This window comes from Bidens hawaiensis, unplaced genomic scaffold, assembly GCF_021521415.1.
Source record: "Bidens hawaiensis isolate Kalapana, Puna unplaced genomic scaffold, B.hawaiensis_p1.1 tig00019071_1, whole genome shotgun sequence".
Taxonomy (NCBI): domain Eukaryota; kingdom Viridiplantae; phylum Streptophyta; class Magnoliopsida; order Asterales; family Asteraceae; genus Bidens; species Bidens hawaiensis.
Genome location: NW_027492892.1, coordinates 408,916 through 430,045, shown reverse-complemented (window position 1 = coordinate 430,045; position 21,130 = coordinate 408,916). Strand labels below are relative to the sequence as shown.

Genomic DNA, 21,130 nt, shown 5'->3' with positions numbered 1-21,130 from the left:
AGAGAAAAAGAAAGTACAAGTTAAAAACAATTAATGGTTCAATTTGAAAATGATATATATTATAAATATCGTGCACTCTATATACCGCAAGAAGGACAAAAGTTAGGAAAAATTATAAATTAGAGTTCATTAGAATGTGTAATAGAGTATGATTTTTACAAAATGCCGGATTTTAACCATATTGATTAGTACGTTTAAAAAAAACAAGATTGTTTCTAGAAAACATAGTCTATTTCTTTTGGTTTTTAAGGGATGTCCAGAGAACAGTAACCAAATCAAAACCCAATTCAAATTTATTTTCGCATAGCTAGCCTTTTTTTACAAAGGAATCGTGTTGCATGTGTTTTAAGTACGAAATGTTGGACTTAATTGGATCGAGCAACACGAACAACACCGATATTTTGTGAGAACTCCTCACGACTCTTTCAATATTTTTAAGAACGAAAACCACACAAAATACGATAACCCTAAACCATCTATTTATACTAAAACCTTAACTTGCTCACCAAGAAACCTAATTAGACTCAAACTAGGAAACCAAATAAATAAATAAAAATAGCCAATCCTATTCCTAATTAATAAAACTAAACCGACTCAAACTAAAACTCTTTAAACTTTAAACCGTTATCAAGATTAATCCTTCATTCACCCCCTTAATCTTGATATGGACTTGTTACTCTTCAAAATAGTGTTAGATCTAAATCTTCACGAACCAAATTAGTAGCTTCTTCTTTCGGTTTTGGTCCGGGACACTCATATGCAAAATGACCATATTCAAGACAATTATAGCATCTGATATGAGCTTTACCTCGACCCATACCTTTCTCCTTTTGATTTTCATTGGGTTGGAACCGACCACCTCTTCCTCGTCCAACGCCACGTCCTCTACCTCGGCCACGTCCAAGGTCGCATTTCCCTCGTCCACAACATTCACAAACATTCTCTTCTTTCTTCGAACTTTCCTGTCCATCAGTTTTAGTAAGCAACAACTTACTTTGTCCGCTATCACCCGTCTCATCTTGCTCCTTGATTCGTTCCTCATAGGCCTTCAACCTACCTATTGCTTCTTCGAATGGCATGGTGTCCAGATCTGAATATTGCTCAATAGAAGCAACAATCTGAAGATACTTCTTTGGCACCGAATCTAACAGCTTTTGCACTAACACTTCATCTTCGAGAGTTGAACCAAGACTAGTATATCTTGAAACAAATCCGCTTAACTTTCCAGCAAACTCTTCAATCGTATTTGTCTCCTGCATTCGTAGTTGCTCAAATTCTCTTCTTAAACTTGCTAAACGTGCCCTTTGGACCCTTTCGGCACCAAGAAACCTTACACGCAAGGCTTCCCATATGTCTTTCGCACTTCGGTTCCTAACAACTTAAAGGAGTATATCCTCTGGTAAAGCTTGATAGATAATCGCCCTTGCAATCTTGTTCTTCTTTTCATCTAGGGCTCCATCGGTTACTGGCTTAATTGTCTCCCACAACCCTTGTGCATCCAAAACTGACTCCATTAGAATTGTCCAAGTGTTGTAGTTCGTTGTTATCAACCTTGGTACTTGAAACGAGGCGGTGTTGTTTTCTTGAACCGGGCCATTCCCTACATTGTTTGGATTATTAGCCATTCTTTTCTTCGAATCTTCTTAACGTCACACAGATCGTCCTTTTTGATCACTCATACAGATACGATCACAGCGAACCACACAGATTTACGCTGCTTCTTCTTTCAACGAATCACACAGATTAACGTTGTTCTTCTCCTTCAACGAATCACACAGATTGACGTTGTCTCTTCTCGATCGTTCACACAGATACGACCGTCTTCGTCTTCTCCTTGATCGTTCACACAGATACGATCGTCTTCTTCACTGTTTGATTGCTACACTATTGCAATCCGTCTTCTCAGGTGGGTTTGATCTTCTTCCTTGTTACTCAAGTCTTCGGTTCGGTTGCTAGACACTTCTGCTTGCTTGGTAGAATAATTAATTCACAACATGCTTTGTTTGCTTCTGGTTTCTCAATCAAATTTGTGGCTAGGAAGATTTCATTTTAAAACTAATTAATTCACCAAGCTTTCTTCTTTCTCGAATTCCGTACACAAAGAGAGGTGCCTACTTTTTTTAATGAATTCACCACGTCTCCCAATTGCAACCTCCTTGCAATTTATTTTACCTTGATTCTTGAATTAATTCGCCACGTCTGCTTTTGTTCATCAATTGCCGGCAGAAAAATATTAGAGGTGCCAATCCGTCCCTCCGATAGATACCTTCAAAAATTCAATGTCTTCACAGGTCTCTTCGAACTCCCGCTCTGATACCAATTATTGGACTTAATTGGATCGAGCAACAAGAACAATACCGATATTTTGTGAGAACTCCTCACGACTCTTTCAATATTATTAAGAACGAAAACCACACAAAATACAATAACCCTAAACCATCTATTTATACTAAAACCTTAACTTGCTCACCAAGAAACCTAATTAGACTCAAACTAGGAAACCAAATAAATAAATAAAAATAACCAATCTTATTCCTAATTAATAAAACTAAACTGACTCAAACTAAAACTCTTTAAACTTTAAACCGTTATCAAGATTAATCCTTCACGAAAATCAAACATTAGTGTAAGGTCCAAATTTAAGAATGACATTATCAATTAAACGGTCTGGTTGCTTCACATTATTGGTTTGCACTTATAGGGACACTAGTAGTGTATCCAAAAGTACTAACGACACTATAACTGGTGTCGCCCCGGCACTTGTGATACTTTATGAGTTTGGGCGACATTTGAAAGGTCGTTGAGGCAAATTGCGGCATTTCCTACTATCACTAGCGACACTTTGAATTCACGGTTCTTTAGCAGAGGCCGTTGGATGGAGATCAAGGTTCAAGGAACTATAAATAGTGTTTTAGGCCCTTATTTGTATGTGTTGGTAATTATTGTGAGCCACCATCTGGTGGTTTGAAGAAAGTTATGTAATTTATATTTGAGTGAATTGCGGTTTTCGTTTTGTCCAAATCTGCAGTAGTTTCAAATTTGCGATTTTTGTCCTTGTGGTTTCATTTCACTTACAATTAACCCGAATTCATTAATCATGTTAAGTCTGGTCGTTAAACCCATCAGCGTGTCCTTCAGGTGAAGGACAGTTTTGTCCTTTTTTTTGTTACACTGCAGCCCCTCACGTGAGTGGGCTTGCGAATTAGGACAGGGGTGCATCTTGGGGGGAAAAAAAGACAAACGCTACCCCTCACGTAAAGGACATGCTGATGGGTTTAACGACCATGGTTAACGGTATTATTGAATTCAGATTTAATTGCAAATAAAATGAAACCACATGGACGAAAATCACAAATTTGAAACTATTAGACTAAAACTTAAGATTTAGACAAACCATATGAATGAAAACCGTAATTTACTCTTTATATTGTGAGTCACCATCAAGGAACTACTATCTTTATTGCTTATTATTGTCTGTTTGGCTCACAACCAATCATCTCCATTTTTCTACCTAAAACGAGCTTGAAATAAAGATCTAACGAAATATCAATTAAAACACGTTCTTTTAGTCAGGGTTAGATATATTTGGTGTAACATCTCTATTAATCTATCATTGCATGCAATTTCAAAAGGCAAGCTATTCCACTTGTAATAGGATAACCTTATCCTACAAGGCTACAACTAACACTACTTCTAGGTATTAACTTATCATTATTGAAATGTAGTACTGGTCAATGGAGAGTAGTTTAGGTTCTCATAGTCTATAGATAGCCAAAGCTAGAGGTCTTAAATTCAAGATAAGTTGTGAGTATTGCTTGATTGGTGATCATTAGTTACGTGTTCACGGTCAAAAGGGCTAGAATCTCGGTCAATCGGACATAGACTTTGCTCAAGGGGACATAAGATAGAGGGGGTTCCTAAAGAGAGAACAAAAACAGGATTAGATTAAACAGGATTTAAGTTGATGTTGCATTAAAGGGGATAATTATGAGCCCACAAATGGGTTTTGTACAAAATGAGACGACTCTAATTAGCCTTATAATACCAAATGAATGAATGATACAGAAGTGTTTCTGCTTCAGGACAAGACAAGTCCACATGAACAAGAGAGAGACTCTCCTTTCTTACTTCTGACATCTTGATAAGATGACAAGATGGTCCTTTCTATTTTTAGCCTCTACCATCCAACACAAAATTTACCCTTATCACACACTAAAATTAAATAAGGAACAAATAAAATCTTTTTTAGAGAACAACTTATGTCCCTACGATGAATATGTAAAACTAACAACTAGCAATCCGACATTGTTTAACCAAGGGATAAAAACTGTCTAGAACAAGACGTTTTAAGAGCGTAACTAATTAATTTAGTATATGCTTGTTTAAGGAAATAATAGGTTTATCTTATTATAAACAATATAATCAAAAGAAACCAGTAGATAGTATATATCATTGAGCTGGTTATTGTATATAATGATATATACCAATATACTCACTAAACTGATAAATTCATGATTTTTTTTTTTTTATTATTTGAGTTAACCTCCATTTTCATGAATGCAAAATCTTTACCATCTTTCACAAGGAGAAGTTGTTATCAATAATGACGATCTTTTGAGTTTATAACACCTTATAATGCATGCATTGTTTTGGTATCCTAAATACAAAAAATTCTTGGCTATTTCATTCTCGACGCAACAGGTACACACAAACGACGTTGTCTGCCTTTATTCAGAAGCATCAAGCAAGGTAAATACAGAAAAAGAGAATAAAATAAGTTACCTTATCTCGTCAAGGTGTTTTCAAGAAAATGGTTGACTTTGGCTGGCAGATTTTTCCCAAATCCTCCAAAGTCATCTCAACGATGCATGTGTCGTCGATGTAGAAGCCATATGATAAATTTTTTTGATTCACCCTATTTCTCCGACAATATGTCGTCGAGATAGAATTGAAGTTGTCGGTAAAGGATTCATTAGCCTGTAGTGAGGTGGACGTCATTAGAAATGAAGACTAATGTATAATGATTGATATGAAACTAGAACATAATTTAATTGCTAGTGTAATAAATTCTGTTACAACTGAAGGGCTAATAACTGACACCATGCATAGACACACAATACAAGATAACGATTATAATTATACCCCACCATTTCTGTCGCCTTTAGCTCCCATTCCTTTATATATACAGTACTCACATCACATTTCACTCACCATATTTTCTTCTTTCTATTCTACCCATTCCAAGTGTTCACTAATTACCATCACTAAAACATGCATTTAGACTTGAACTCCATGAAAGAATTGCCAGAATCATATGCATGGTTGTCACTAGACCAAAAACCTTCGCATAGCTCTTCCGATACTCGCGATCCAGTGCCTGTGATCAATCTCAAAGATCCAAACGCCATGAAACTTGTTGGCCATGCATGCAAAACTTGGGGTGTGTTTCAAGTCACCAACCATGGTGTCCCTATAAAACTTCTTGACGAAATCGAAGCGGCTGGTAAAAAACTGTTTGCACTTCCTACTCAGCAAAAGCTCAAAGCGGCTCGATCTCCAAATGGTGTTTCGGGCTATGGTGTTGCGAGAATATCTTCGTTTTTCCCAAAACTCATGTGGTCTGAAGGGTTCACCATAATCGGTTCCCCGTATGAGCATGCGCGTAAACTCTGGCCCAACCGATACAGTCGATTCTGGTAAAAATTAATCCTTAATTCCATGATTTGATGTGTATTTTAAAATTTTGATACATGAACAAATTGTAATCACAGTCAGTGGCGGATCTGTGTGGGGGGCAGGGGTGCCTGGAATACCCTTAACTTTCTTGGCAAAGTGCACTTTTTATATATCGTATACCCAAAGACTTTAAGATCCGCTATTTTCACATTACAAGCCATTTCTTGATATGCAATTTTTTTCTTTGATACCCTGAAACTTTTCTTCTTGATCCGTCACTGATCCGCCACTGATCACAGTGTAATTGATCTTTTGCAGTGATGTAATTGAAAACTATAAAGAAGAGATGAATAAATTAGCTCAAAGACTCATGTGGTTGATGTTGGGATCATTGGGTGTAACTATGGAAGATGTAAAATGGGCTGGCACACAAAGATCATGTCCAGCTTTACAATTAAACTCATACCCAGCTTGTCCGGATCCTGATCGAGCCATGGGTCTTGCGGCTCACACCGATTCAACCCTATTGACCATCCTTCACCAAAACAACACAAGTGGACTCCAGGCTCATAAAGAAGGAACCGGTTGGGTCTCAGTACCACCAATACCAGGTGCCCTTGTGATCAATGTGGGAGACCTCCTTCACATACTATCCAACGGTTTGTACCCAAGTGTGCTGCACCGAGCCATGGTGAACCGAACCCAATACCGGTTGTCGGTTGCATATCTTTATGGACCACCATCTAATGTTCAAATCTCACCTCTTTCAAAACTAACAGATCAAGTGCACCCTCCACTTTACCGACCGGTTACATGGAGTGAGTATCTTGGCACCAAGGCAAAACACTTCAACAAGGCGTTGTCTTCGGTCCGTGTATGTGCACCTCTGAGGCCATAAGGCTAGCAACAAAGTCAACTCTTCAAAAATGTCATTTCTTTTTTCTTTATCCTTTCTTTCTCGTGTTATTTCTCTCTCAATTACTCTATTTTACAAATAATGCGTACTAGTTATACTATGGCGCCATCTCAAACGTCTATCCTGATCGATGACATGTCATCGTAAAACAGTTGTTTTTCATTTTTTTTACCTTTTGGATTAATTGATATGATGAACGACGTCGTATGTATCAAGGGTGTCACAAGACATTTCTTTTTGTAATCGTTAAAAAAGTTAGACGAGGTTGTCTAGGCATACCCTTTTGCGGGACAGGTTGTTCTGGCACCCCTTTTGGATACGTAAATGAGTGTATGTATATGTATGTGTGTATGTATGTCAGTACGTGCACTGATAATTTGATATTATGTTCTGGAAGTTGATTTAAACATATGATCAAAATCTTACTTTGGTCGGCATTATTAAAGGAATAAAGGTACGTCCATGTTTTTCCACCTAAAAAACAATCATATTTATACCATTGTTAAACGAAGAGCTTGAGTTTGAGTTTATAGTTGGTATATTTATATCAAATTAAATCATGAAATAAATAATAATAATAATAATAACTATTATTATTATTATTATTATTATTATTATTATTATTATTATTATTATTATTATTATTATTATTATTCCAAAGATGGTTATGGGCGTATTTTGTCTGTAGCTTGAACTGAACCCGTCTATTTGAGGCACAGACACGAATAACGTGTTTTAGGGTTTTGGTTGGGTCAAAACTAAAAAGTATTTGTTCTTTTATGGATATATAAATTATAACAACCCCACTTCTTTGAACGTTGTTTAATCTTTGTTGGTCCCATTTTGTTTTAGTCTTTTACATTGTAATTATATGTTTTGGGCTTTAGTTGTTTGTATTGCATATGATAGGCCTAAGAGAAATAATGTTGTAAAGCTCATTGGGTATTTGATGCGACCTACTTCTCATGCATGCTTCCCTATAAATAGGAAGCATGCCATGAGAAGTGGTTGTTCATGGTTGATCAATAGAAAACCTTTTGCTAACTCTCATTCTCTCTCTCGGCTTTCTTTCTTTCTCTCAAACCACCCGAAAATAACAGCTCAAGATTCGAGATCGCTTAGGTGGCTTAGTGTGATTTCCGCTAGCACTAAGCTCGGTTGATCCAAGATCATTGTTAGATCCACCCGCCTCGGGACATACAATTGGTATCAAAGCTTCGGCTCACTAGTTGAGGGTTTTGGATCACAACCTTGGGTTTTGATCTTGAGTAGAAGAAAACAAGTGTTCTTGAAAAGAAAGTTCACAAAAATAAGAAAAAATACAAAAACAAAATTGGGCAAGATGTCTTAGAAAGTGTTCTTGGTGAAGATAACATGTGTTCAAGTTCTAGATCTAAAAATTTTTAGGCTAAAAGGTGGTAAAATTTGGTGTTATGAGTTGTTGAAAGGTGTTAAAAAATGTTAAGTTTTTCGCTTCTCATGGCATCAAAATCAGTGTATCAACCTTTGACCTTGTACTGACAAGTTAGGTGGAATGGATCCCGAGAAAGATTGCTTCTGGAAGCTTAAAACTTTTTCGCTTCACCTGGAACTTTTTTCGCTTTGCCTGGAACTTTTTCGCTTCGCCTGAACCTTTTTCGCTTCGCTTCGCATAGAATATTTTTCGCTTCGCTTGCTTAACTTTTTCGCTTCGCTTGAAACATCTTTTTTGCTTCGCTTGAAAGCTGTTTCGTGCGAAAAAGTTGACTGTTTTAAAATTCAAGTTTTCTTAAGGTTGGATAAGTGTTTGAGACCACCAAGACCATGACGAGCACTGATTCTGAGTTGTTAAAGGGTTATTTGCTGTTGGAAAACCAAGTGGGAACCCCTCAGAAGCCTCCTAAGTTTATGACCTTAGATGACAACTTTGCCGACTTCAAATGGAGGTTCATGAACAACATCTCAATGACTGAAACTGACCTAATGAGATGTTTTGAACAAGGTCCTCATATTTCTGTGACTCACACTGATGCTAGGGAACAACTTAAGACTGTTGAAAACTATGATCAAGCAGACAGAGACTTATTAGCACAAGACAAGAAAGCATATCTCATTTTAACTGTCTGTCTTTCAAATGAGATCACTAAGACTCTTCGTGAACACACAAGTGCCAAGGGTTTGTAGGAAGCACTTGTTGAAAAGGTTGAAGGCAATGTTGAAATTAGGGAAAACAAGAAGGCCCTATTGAAGGAAGAGTTCAATATGTTCAACCATCGACAAGGTGAAGCTGTGCTAGATTTGGTAAAGAGATTTGAGATGTTGATGGTTAGAGTCAGAGCTGCTAGTGTCAACATAACCAACTCTGAGATCAATCACAAGTTGATGAATTCGTTACCCTATAGTTGGAGTACAACACAATCACGATCAGGAGAACAACCAATCTGAATGCCATGACAAATAGTGATTTGATTTCTACTATTAAGTCATTTGAAATGGATGAGCAGATGAGAATGAACAATCATCTAAGTTCCCTGAATCAAGCTGGAGTGAGTAGTGCTTCCTTAATGCCAACTGCTTTCATAAGCAAGACTCAACAGAACGTGTATCCTGTAACCACTCCTAAGTACTCCCCAAGTGTGCCATCACAACCATCTGCTTTCATCTCAACCAGCAATCAATCAGACTCTTCAAGTACAAGTTCATTCAGAAGGCAGTCGATAGTGCGGTTGCCCAAGCATTGAAAGCTCAAGGGATTTCCTCATCTTCAAAACCTCAACCAAGCAAACCTTCAAGTTACTGTGAAGCTCTTCCGTTGTTGAATGATTCAAATGTCTCAATAGTTCATGCCTTTCTGTCATGTCATGAAGAATTATTGCAGGGAAATCTATTGCCACCACACTTTGAGACTGTGGATTTGAAAGATATAAATCAGAAGGATCTTGAAAATATGGATATCAAGTACCAAATGGCAATGGCTGTGCAAAGAGCTACAAACTTCATGAAGACGTATGGGAAGGATAGCTTCAATGACTCTGACAAGAAATGGATTGGATTTGACAAGTCAAAGCTACGATGCTACAACTGCGGTGAGATGGGTCACTTTTCACGAGAATGCACGAATCCCTCAAAGCCAGCAAATGATATTCGTGTGATCGAGGTAACAGAGGAAGAAAACAGCAAAGTTGCTGGAAAGAGGCATGAAGTGCAGAAGCCAAGCAGCTCAGCTCAAAGAGTTGGGAATCATCCACACAAGGCCAATTCAAGTACACACTCAAAGGCCCTTGTCTCCCAATCGGAGGTCCAAACAGGTATGGATTGGGATGATCAATTCCAAGAGCTGCAGAATCCTCTCAACATAGCTGGCATGGCTTTCACGACAAATGATGAAGCATCCTCATCCGCTGCTGCAAGTTCTAATGCATCACCCTCTGATGAGGTAAATAAAAATCTTTGCTCTCAAGCTTGCGTGAATGAAGTTACATATTATAGATATCTTCAGGACGAAGTTTTGAAAGAAAATGCAAAACTTCGTCAACTAAATGCTGAATATGTAAAGGCTGACAAGATCTATGTTGAAAAAGTTAAAACTCAACACGATGATGTTGCAAATATTAAACTTAAAATATTTAAAGAAGAGCACAATGTCATCTATTACAAGAACATAATTAATAACTTAAAAGATGAGATTGAAAAGTTGACACTTGATCTTTCTGATAAACGAGAAAAAGAAAAACAAGTTGAAAGATTTGAAGCATCATTTGAAAAATTAGATGATCTTATTAGAGCTCAGAGAAGTACTAAAGTTAAGTCAGGGCTAGGTTATGATTATTCAGCGTGCCTCCACCAATGAATAATAATTATACTTGCCTACCCCCATTTTAGCTATAATACTTCTCCTGATGAAGAGATGGCCTATGGGATTGGTAAGGTACCAAAACCAGTGAAATTGGTTCCTGCTGCCTCTCCATCAAAAGCTCAAATTCCATCATTTGATAAGTCTAACGTCAACGTGTCTTGTGTAGCATGTGATGTAAGTGGTGATTGTGGGAAGGTTAACCAGGGTTGTAAACCAAAAGGAGAGTTAGAACCACGTTTTGAATCTTGTGTAGGACTAACAAAAACGATTAACAATCCTGTCTGTAATAAAGTGTGTGAATCAATGTTAGGAAGCTTGATGTCAGGATCAAAAGTTGTGTTTTGTGAAACATCTAGTGATGACTGTTGTACAAATATTTGTAATGAAAGTGAATGTTCTTCTTCTGATTCAGAATGTGAAACTGTTTTTGATGAAACCATTGAAGTCAAGGTTAATGAACAGACTAGTCAGAGTTGCTCATCAACTGATCATAATGTTAAGAACTTAGCAAAAGAGAAATCCAAATTTGAAAATGAAAAACCAAGCACCTCCTGTAAATACGTGACACCAAAGAAAACCTCTTTTACCCAATATACAAATTTAAACAATAGTGCTCAATATTATGATCAGATTGATAGTGACTATTATTATTCTCAACAGAAACATAGACATTCAAACTATTTTGCTTCAAAATTTTCAAATGTTCATCATTATAAAACAGATACATGTTACAGAAATGTTAACCCAACTACATCACCCCATCACACATATCTCAATGACCAAGATATCTATAAATGCAACCAAAGAAAATGTTGTTTTGTTTGCAGGAATCCGTCTCATCTTGCAAAACATTGCAAAAACTGGCATAAGCTACAAAGAGATCTAAACAGTAAGTTTGGTTAGACATTTTCTAAATTTCCTGCTTAACATAAGAAAATGCCTCACCAAACCTACACTTCTGCCAGTGAGACGAATTTCAGACCCAAAAGAACCGAAAAACCCAAGAAACCTTTCTGGCTAACACGAAGAGAAATGAAGAGGTTAGCTAAGGGATCTGAAGCTGAAAACCCCAAGAACCCTTCAAAGGTTTTCTCAAAGGCTAATCAAGAAGATTTTGTGGTTAAGCCTAAACCAAAATGAAGGCAATCAAGAAAACCATTTCAAAACCAAGGAAATCAAAATTCTTGTTTCTCAAGGGATTTCTCTTCAGACTCTGACTCACCAAAAGATTATATTTTTAGAAATCATAAAATTAAACTTGGTGATTTTGTGTTTAATTTTCCTGAGACAAGTACGTCTCGGGAAACCCTCCACTAACTGGTTTTTCGTGTGTGTAGGGTCAGCCAGAACGACCTGTCAACAGTATTTGGTACTTGGACAGTGGCTGCACCCGACACATGACAGGAGACGAGTCCTTGTTGTTCGACATCAAATTATTCGACGGTGGACACGTTTCTTTTGCCGGCGACATTGGAGGAGAGATAACCAAACAAGGGAAGGTCTCGAATGGTACTTTGACATTCGATCAGGTCAATCTGGTGGAACAAATCAACCACAACCTGCTCAGCGTGTCTCAAATCTGTGATAAGAAATTCTCAACCCTATTTACAGAAAATGAATGTTTTATATTGAAACCAGGTTTAAAGGTCCCTGAAGAGTGGATCATGTTGCGTACTCCGAGGCATAATGATGCCTACATTCTGGACATGAGAAGCAATTATTCCATGCGTTCTGCTTCTTGCTTGATGTCCAAGGCCTCAGAAAATGATTCATCTTTATGGCATCGACAGTTGGGTCACGTCAACTTTAAGAACTTGAATAAGTTGGTTAAAGGTGATCACGTGAGGGGTTTACCAATAAAATCTTTTTACTGTGCTGAAAAATGTTTATCTTGTTCTAAATGCAAACAGCACAAACTCCCTCACAGACCCAAAACCGTAAATTCTGTAAATTCCACTCTTCAGCTGTTGCACATGGATCTTTTCGGTCCAATTCAACCAATGGCAATAGGTCGAAAATCCTATTGTCTGGTTATTACTGATAACTTTTCGCGTTTTAGTTGGACATTTTTGTTAGGGCACAAGGACGAGACATCACAGTTTCTGCTCAGGTTTATCGTGTTGGTTGAAAATCAAACTGACAAGAAGGTGAAGTGTATCAGAAGTGACAACGGTACAGAGTTTTGCAACAAGTTGGTGAATGAATTCTGTCACAACAAGGGAATTGTTCATCAACTCAGCGCACCTTACACTTCAGAACAAAATGGGGTGGCTGAAAGAAGGAACCGTACGTTGGTAGAAGCCGCTAGAACAATGCTCTCATATTCCAAACTACCATTGATTTTCTGGGGTGAAGCCATCAACGCTGCTTGCTTTACCCAGAATCGTGTGCTTCTGAACAAAAGACTGAACAAGACTTCGTATGAAGTCTTCTATGGAACGAAGCCAAGGGTAAATTTCTTCAGAACGTTTGGATGTCCCTGTACCATACTCCAAACTAATACTGGAACAACCTCCAAGTTTGTTGAAAAGGCAGATGAGTGCTATTTTGTTGGGTATGCTGCCGACAAATGTGCTTATCGGGTCTACAACAAGAAAAGTAGGGTAATCTTGGAGTCTTTCAACATTGATTGGCAAGAATTGAACCCTACTGATGCACATAATGGTCCGGACTGGATGTTTGATTATGAAAGTTTGTTTAAGCAGTTTCGTGGAATGTACATGACACCCGCTGTACCAATGGTTTCCCCTGTTGTTTCTCCACTGGTTCAACCTGCTGATGATCAGTCTGTCATGATGCATGCTGTTTTGAAAGATCTTGGACATGTTGACATAGCTGCTGCTACACCCATAATTAATATACAACCCGTGGCGAATCAACCAGCCCCGGTTAATGATGAGCAGCCCTCTGCTGACTCCACTGAAATGCCAGTTGTTGAAGACATGACTGATTCAGATTCTGATTCATATGTGTCAGCCGACAACAATCAAAATGTTCAAGTCGGTCAAGCAGAGCTACCTCCTGCAGAACCAAGTGTGGTGGAATCTGTCCCCACACCTCCCTTAGAAGAAGACAATCAAGGACCTGCAATGGAGGTCAATGCATCAGATGTGCAGGTTGAACCAAGTCCGAATGATGCTTCTGATAACACCAACACTACCTCTGTTCCAGCAGTAGTTGTCCCATTTTATGACAACCTATGGGAAGATCCCATTGCTCCAGAACACTTGGTCGAACCGCAAGAAGGTGAAATTGATCCTCAACCAAGTGCTGCTGTCCCTGCGACCACTGTTTTTCATCCCATAGAGAGCCTGACTATCCAGCTTGAGGCCACACCAGTCGAGCATGTCGACCAAATTCCACTGCTACCAATTCATCGTAGACATCCGACTGAGAACATCATTGGAGATCCGTCCGCTGGCATCCAAACACGCAGTACTTCCGGTAACATTAACATATGTCTTTTTGCTTGTTTTATTTCACAGGTAGAACCCAAGGACTATAAGCTTGCACTGAAGGAGAACTCCTGTGTTGAAGCCATGCAAGAAAAGCTGTTGCAATTCAAGAAGCTGAATGTTTGGAGGCTAGTGAAGAAACCAGAGAATAAGAAGCCGATCGGAATGTTCCGGAATAAGGGGTGATCATTAGAAATAAAGCCCGGCTTGTTGTTCAAGGTTTTTGGCAACGTGAAGGTCTTGATTACGATGAGGTCTATGCACCGGTAGCCAGACTAGAAGCAATTCGCATCTTTCTGGCATACGCCTCGTACATGAACTTCAAAGTGTATCAAATGGATGTGAGGACTGCTTTCTTGTATGGGAAAGTAAAGGAAGAGATCTACGTCAGTCAACCGCCAGGTTTCGAAGATCCAAGTCATCCTAATCACGTTTACCGCCTTGACAAAGCACTTTATGGTCTTTACCAAGCACCTCGTGCATGGTATGCCACACTGGCTGATCATTTAGTGAAGAATGGATACAAGAGAGGAATCGTTGATCAAACTCTCTTTCTCAAGAAAGTCAACGGTGATCTGATTCTGGTCCAAGTTTATGTTGATGACATCATCTTCGGGTCCACGAATGAGGATATGTGCAATGAGTTCTCTGAGGTTATGCAACAGCGATTTGAAATGAGTTCCTTAGGGGAGATGACTTTCTTCCTGGGCTTACAAGTTGAGCAAAAAAAGGACGGGACTTTAATACACCAAGAGAAGTACGTTCACGACATTGTTCAGAAATTTGGTTTCAAGGACTCAACATCTTTCATGACTCTAATCGCTACGCGACCTATTCTCGCTCCTGATCCATCAGTAAAACCAGTAGATCAACACCTTTACAGGTCAATGATTGGTTCCCTGATGTATCTCACTGCAAACAGACCGGACATCATGTTCCCTGTTTGTCAGTGTGCGAGATATCAGTCTGACCCGAGAGAATCTCACATGACGGCTGTCAAGCGTATTTTCAGATACTTGAAGGGTAGACCACATTTGGGTCTTTGGTATCCAAAGGAGTCACCCTTGGAACTTCATGCTTACATTGACAGTGATTATGGAGGATGCAACTTGGACAGAAAGTCAACATCTGGTGGATGTCAATTCTTGGGTGATCGGTTGATCTCGTGGCAGTGCAAGAAACAAGTCACCTTATCTACCTCCACAACAGAAGTCGAGTACATCGCCGCATCCAGCTGCTACTCTCAAGTGATTGGGATCCAGCATCAGCTGCTGGATTACGGTTTGAGTTTCTATGGATCCACGATCAAATGTGATAATGAGGCGGCCGTAACTATTGTTAAAAACCCGGTCCAGCACTCAAAAACCAAGCACATTGACATCCGAATACACTTTATTCGTGATTTTTATGATTGTAAGCTTGTCAACATAAAAAGGGTCCATACTGACTATAACTTTGCAGATCTCTTTACTAAAGCTTTTAGTCGTGCCCGATTTTTGTTTCTCGTGGAGTCAGTGGGCATGATTTCTTTTGAGTAAATTTTTTATATATTTTTTTTAAAGTAGTAAATATTTTTCAAATATGTCACAATTTTAGAGGGAGAAAATGAGTTAACCTTAACTCACCAAAAAGATTTTAAATTTACTTTTAGCGAAACAAAAATCAAATCATTTGACTTAACAAAAAGATTTTATACTTTATATAATATTAATTTCACTTTACTCTTATTAAAGAAAATCTTAAGAAAACTCTAAAAAGTGTTGTCCCGCTTAGAGGGAGCTCCTTCGTAGAGGGAGTCGGATATTTAAAATTTTAAATGAAGAACTTGATCTGACCAAATGGAAAGTGATAGTACATTGGTATGTATTGAACCTAGCAAGTCAAAAGAATAGAACAAAAGGCTACAAAATCACTCATTGATGTGTAGATAGGCTTGACAAACAAGTAAGTGTTGGGCGATATAAACTTCAATTTTCTGTCATTGCTAGTGGCTACACGTTTAAGAAGTGGTTGCATGATTCCATTTAAGTCATATCAATGAAGGATGAAATGCAATTACTCATGTCATACCCAAGCCTCTCTTTACCTGATCACAGTAGTCTTATGAGTGTTTTGATGTCAATTTTAATTTTCATTGAGTCAAGTAAAATATCAAGAAAAGCAAGAAAAAGAAAAACAAAAGAGCCAGAAAAACAAAAGAAAAAGAGTCAGAAAAGGAGTCAGTCCTAGGAATTTTAACTTCTGCTTTATTTCTTCATTTATTTTCGACTCAAGCCTTGGACTTTCTACGTTTGTAGTCATACAAGATCTGATTGTTAAGGCCCTGAGTCTTCTGCTTTGTTTTATTTTCTTTCTTTTTGTTCAAGCCTTGGACTTTCTCTGCGCGATAATATGGTATTATCCGACCTGATTGTTATAGCCTGAACTTCTGCCGTATTTTAATCTTTCTAGATCGAGTCAAGTGTGCAATGCACAAAGTGTTATGCGTACAATGTACAGTAAGTCAAGTGTGTTAATAAGAGTACTGTGATCAACTAAGAAAGGCTTAAGTCAAGTTGAGGTGATATGTTAACACTAAGTAAACCCGAGATATGATGGAATCAGTAACATGTCTGATTAAGTGGAGACCACATAAGCACCGTGCCTAATTGAACTTCAAATGTATCACTTTGACATCGAAACACCTATCAAGTTAAAAAGGTGGACAATATCTACAGTCAATGATGAATTTGTGTCACAATAACTTCAAAATGGAGACGCGATCTAGGGCTTTGCAAATCAATATGATTCCACGTCGCGATCATTCTTTGTAAATTAACTAAACCAATGCTATGTAAATTAACTCAATATTATTTTTTAACTTCAAAAGGTTTTAAATTTTCTTTTATTTTAGTTTATTTTGTTTTGTTTCTTTTTGTTTTCTAAAATATTAAGTACCTGTATAGTTTAATATTTTCAGTTTTATTTTTAATTTTATTTTTATTTTATTTTTATTTTATTTTTATTTTTATTTTTTATATTTATTTTATTTTTATGCTTATGCTTATGCTTAAGAGATCGTTTGTGCAAAGTTTAACAGTAACAGACCAACAAAAGAAAACTATAAAAACTAAACAAGTGCTTGGATTCGGTGGGTAAATGTTTTTCGGGTTTGAAAATGCAAAAATTTTAAAGACCGAGGACCAAGAGTGTATTTTTGGTGAATACTCGCGATGTTTTGACCTTATCGCGAGATAGGCTGACCCTATATAAATGGGAAACCCAAAATATCTAGCACTGTTCACCAAACACTTCCACTCTGTTTCGCTTCGCATGAGCTCATGCGAAGCGAAATGAAGTCTCTGCTTCACTTCGCTTGAGATCATGTGAAGCGAAACAAATCTGTTTCGCTTCACTTGGGCTCATGCGAAGCGAAATGAAGTCTCTGCTTCGCTTGAGATCTTGTGAAGCGAAACAAATCTGTTTCTCTTCACTTGGGCTCATGCGAAGCGAAATGAGTGTCATGCGAAAAAGTTATACTTTACAAAATTTTTGAAAAATTCAAACTGAAGATACTGGACTGTTTGAACTTATAAACTGATTTGGACTTAATCTTAGTACATATTGGACTTAGTAACTTGGAAATAGACTAAAATTTTATTTTACCCTATTAACACTAAATGTACATAATATTTATTAACTAAAATTAATTAATTAGATTAAGTATTATGTAAACAGTTAAGATATATGTATATAATTTATTTTGTTCCTTTATAATGATGATTCTCATAATCTTATGGTTTAATTTCAGGGTCATAATAACTTTTGTGCTCTCGGGATGCCTAAGTCTAAGGCAGATAAAGTATTTACATCTATAGTCAAGGGGCTCAAGCAATCACCCCTTGCACATGCCATCTCAGCTGACCCAGCTATTTACTACAAGTAGGTTCTGGATTTCTGGGCTTTTGCAAATGTTGCTGATGATTCTCTCTCATTTACAACCAAGGTTTCCAGAAGGGAGTTGACCGTCACTAAAGCAGATATTAGACGAGTGTTGAAGATTGTTGACGAACCAAACTATACTTATGAGAAGGGTGATAGAAAGAAGTTGGGTGATTTTGTTACACAGATGGAATACGACACTGAGTGGAAGAGCCTCGAGAAGAAACACCTTCCACCATACTGGAGGTTTCTATTCCACATAGTCACTCATTGCTTTGTTGATATTCGTGAAGGAGTTGATAGCATGAGTACTGACTGGGTCCGCATTATGTTTGCATTGACGACTCGAGAGAAGTTCAATTACTCTCGAAGGATATTCCTATGCATGTTGGGAAATATTAGGAATGGGGCGACATGGCTTATGTACCCAAGATTTGTACAGATGCTTCTTGATGATCTAATTCCAGATGTCCATAGGCCAGGATCAAAGAAAGCTAAGGACAAGAAGTCATTTCCTGAGCCCTATCATGTGAATGAGATAAAGACGTCAATCTTTGGTGTGTTGCTTAGCACTAAAGGAAGGGGACACCAGTATATAGGACCAAGGCCGGGTCCTAAATTTGGATTGTTTGAGGAAACAGAGCCTGCTGGGGATGAGGCATCTGTTGAAAGTGAAGAGGAGGATGAGCCAGAGGTCGAGGCAGAACAAGATTCGTCTGATGAGCCTCTTGAGGACCGCACAAAGGCCAAGCATTATTTGAAGAGGAAAGAGGCTGGGAAGGGCAAGATCATTGAGCTTGAGAAGGAAGAGGAAGACCAGCCACCCTTGAAGCGTCTGAGGAAACTTGGGGACTCCCGGAAGTCATCCAAGATTCTTGTCAAGATTCCCTCACAGGACAAACCATCTGACCAACCCAAAATCACCAAAGAAGCCCTAGCCCAAGCCCTAAAAGCATTAGATGTAACCAAAATCCAAATCCCTACCTATAAAAGGCCAAAGACCAGAAAGAAAGCCAAATCCAAGAAAACCAAAACCTTGCTCCACGGCTCACTTAAATCCTCACCCGAAACCACTCCAACAGACCAACCAATTTCTACCTTCCTACCCCAAATACCACCCTCACCACCTCAAGACCTACCTACAACTCCAATCGAACAACCAACCCAAACCGAACCTGGACCTTCTCAAATCACATCAACTACTCGCCCAATCCTGACACTCCTCCTGCTCAAGTTCAAGCCTCAGAAAATCCTGCTGCTGATCCCATCTCCAATCCAACTGACGACTTGACACAGGAACCACCAAAAAGGAAGAGGAAGAATCATATTTTGTCAAGTCGTGCATGCGCCCGCGATCTCATCTATCCTTACCACGATGATTCGCTGATTGTATACACGAAGTATAATAAGGAGAACGCGTGTTGGGCGATTAGACTATATAGTGGTGATCTGATTTATCTCAACCACCATGAGCTGAAGTCCTTACCAGAGCTTGACATTAATTATCTTCGAAAAGCTCTAGGCCATGGTGCGGTTGGAAATACGTTGGACAGTTGGATTCCAGATTATCTTCATCGTCAGTTGAAGGTCGACTACAAAGATTTTGAGCCGAATAAGAGTCAGAAGTACAAGAACCCAAGGGAGATAGACCCAGCCACCGGAGAGCCACGAACAATGTGGAGATACAGGGCACCAAAGAATTGTCATATCATCTACCATGGAGAGCCTTTTATTCCCAACATCCTCCGAGACTTCATCGGCTGGGAATCGACAACACAATAGGGGAAGCCGTCATACACTGCAAAGATCTGCCTGAAATTCGCGTATTTGACGAGCACGAGCTTATAGGGCTGCACATAGAAGACATCAAGAAGCTCCATTACTCCATAACCATATCATGCTTACTATAATTCTAATAAAAAAAACTATCTTGTGAACATATTGACTTTGTAAACAATAATTCATGAAAATTATTTTTTAAGCATGAGAATATTATGATCAATTTTTTAATAAAGTTTAGATATAATGATCTTTGACATTATTATTTAATTGAATATGAGAAATTTTAGAGTGATTTAAAATGTATTGATTGTTATCATGCGTGTATAAAACTAGCTAGCTACATGATAAGACCCATGAATTTTAATAAAAATTATTATTATTGTCTTCTTTAATTAAAGAAGGCTTTCTCTATTCCGACACCCATTTTACTGTTTGGACACTCTTCCCTACTTATATGGCTCGTATAGCTTATACTAGTCGTATAAAAGTCAGCTTTATATATGTCAGAACCCGTTGACCCTTTAATACGAGGAGGGCTATACGATTAACCCCCCATACGAGTTGTATGGGCTATACAAGATGAATTTGAATTTTCATGTGACATGACAACTTTATGCCGGAGCACATGCAAAGTAATTACAAAATTTTTTATTTGCAAAAATGAGAAACTAAAAAAAGGAAAACAAAAAATTGAATCAACAGGGATTCGAACCCATACATCATGTGAAACAATCAATGCAAAATGTAAAAGAGCCACTATGATAGATTGATTTTGTTAATCTATTGTAAAGTGATTGTATCTAAAAATAACATAAATAAACAACAAAAATATTTTACGACACCGTCATTTGCTATTTATCTAATATATATAATTTATGTAATGCTACCATGTTTAACTATATTATTTTGAATCTATAATTACGCATACAAATCACATAATAATAGAAGTAATGATACCACATAACATAGCATACCACATACAACTCGTATAGGTTATACTAGTCCTATAGAGAGTGTATTATACGAGTAGTATAGGCCATACAACTCGTATAAATACCAGCACCATCTCGTATAAGTCATACTACTCGCTTAAAAATTTGGTCAAACACCTTTTCCTAGAAATTTCTAGTGGTTGTCAGTGTACGAAAGTCTATATGACTCGTATAAGCTATACGAGTCGTATAGACGGTGTCTGAATTTTGAAGATGGAGGTCTTATTAGCAGGACCCTTAAAGAATTAAATGTCTGAAATGATGTTACTGTAGCAAAGGGTCAAACACGCCTTTGCATTCAACCATGCATATAAATGTATGTGTAATTGGAATTGTTAATACCCATGAGTTTTTAATAAAAAAAATACATTTTTATCATCTTTAATTAAAGAATTTGACATCAGAAATGATTTTATTCTGGTAACCATATTAAGAACAAATTATGCTTACAAAGAGGATACGAACGTTTGTGAATATAGTGATTTAAAAAAAAAATAGTTCATAAACAAATAGGTTATTTTTTGAGTCAAATAGCTAAAAAATCGTTTTAATG

General features: G+C 37.8%; 2 protein-coding genes across 2 annotated transcripts; one reads left to right on the top strand and one right to left on the bottom strand.

Moving 5' to 3' along the window:
- Positions 1-680: 680 nt before the first annotated feature.
- LOC143557587 (uncharacterized) lies at positions 681-1,259 on the bottom strand. The gene has a single exon (XM_077046625.1). The coding sequence runs from the start codon at positions 1,257-1,259 to the stop codon at positions 681-683; it is 579 nt and encodes a 192-aa protein (XP_076902740.1).
- Positions 1,260-5,147: 3,888 nt separating this feature from the next.
- On the top strand, positions 5,148-6,574 carry LOC143557586 (gibberellin 3-beta-dioxygenase 1-like). The gene is made up of 2 exons (XM_077046624.1): positions 5,148-5,696; positions 5,995-6,574. The coding sequence occupies exons 1-2, from the start codon at positions 5,272-5,274 to the stop codon at positions 6,572-6,574; spliced, it is 1,005 nt and encodes a 334-aa protein (XP_076902739.1). The 5' UTR covers positions 5,148-5,271.
- Positions 6,575-21,130: the final 14,556 nt, after the last annotated feature.

Excerpts from the sequence above, each read along its gene's own strand:
- LOC143557587 (XM_077046625.1), bottom strand. The coding sequence starts at position 1,259 with ATGCAGGAGACAAATACGATTGAAGAGTTTGCTGGAAAGTTAAGCGGA.
- LOC143557586 (XM_077046624.1), top strand. The coding sequence starts at position 5,272 with ATGCATTTAGACTTGAACTCCATGAAAGAATTGCCAGAATCATATGCA. Across the intron at positions 5,697-5,994 it reads AACCGATACAGTCGATTCTG|TGATGTAATTGAAAACTATA; the intron begins GTAAAAATTAAT and ends GATCTTTTGCAG.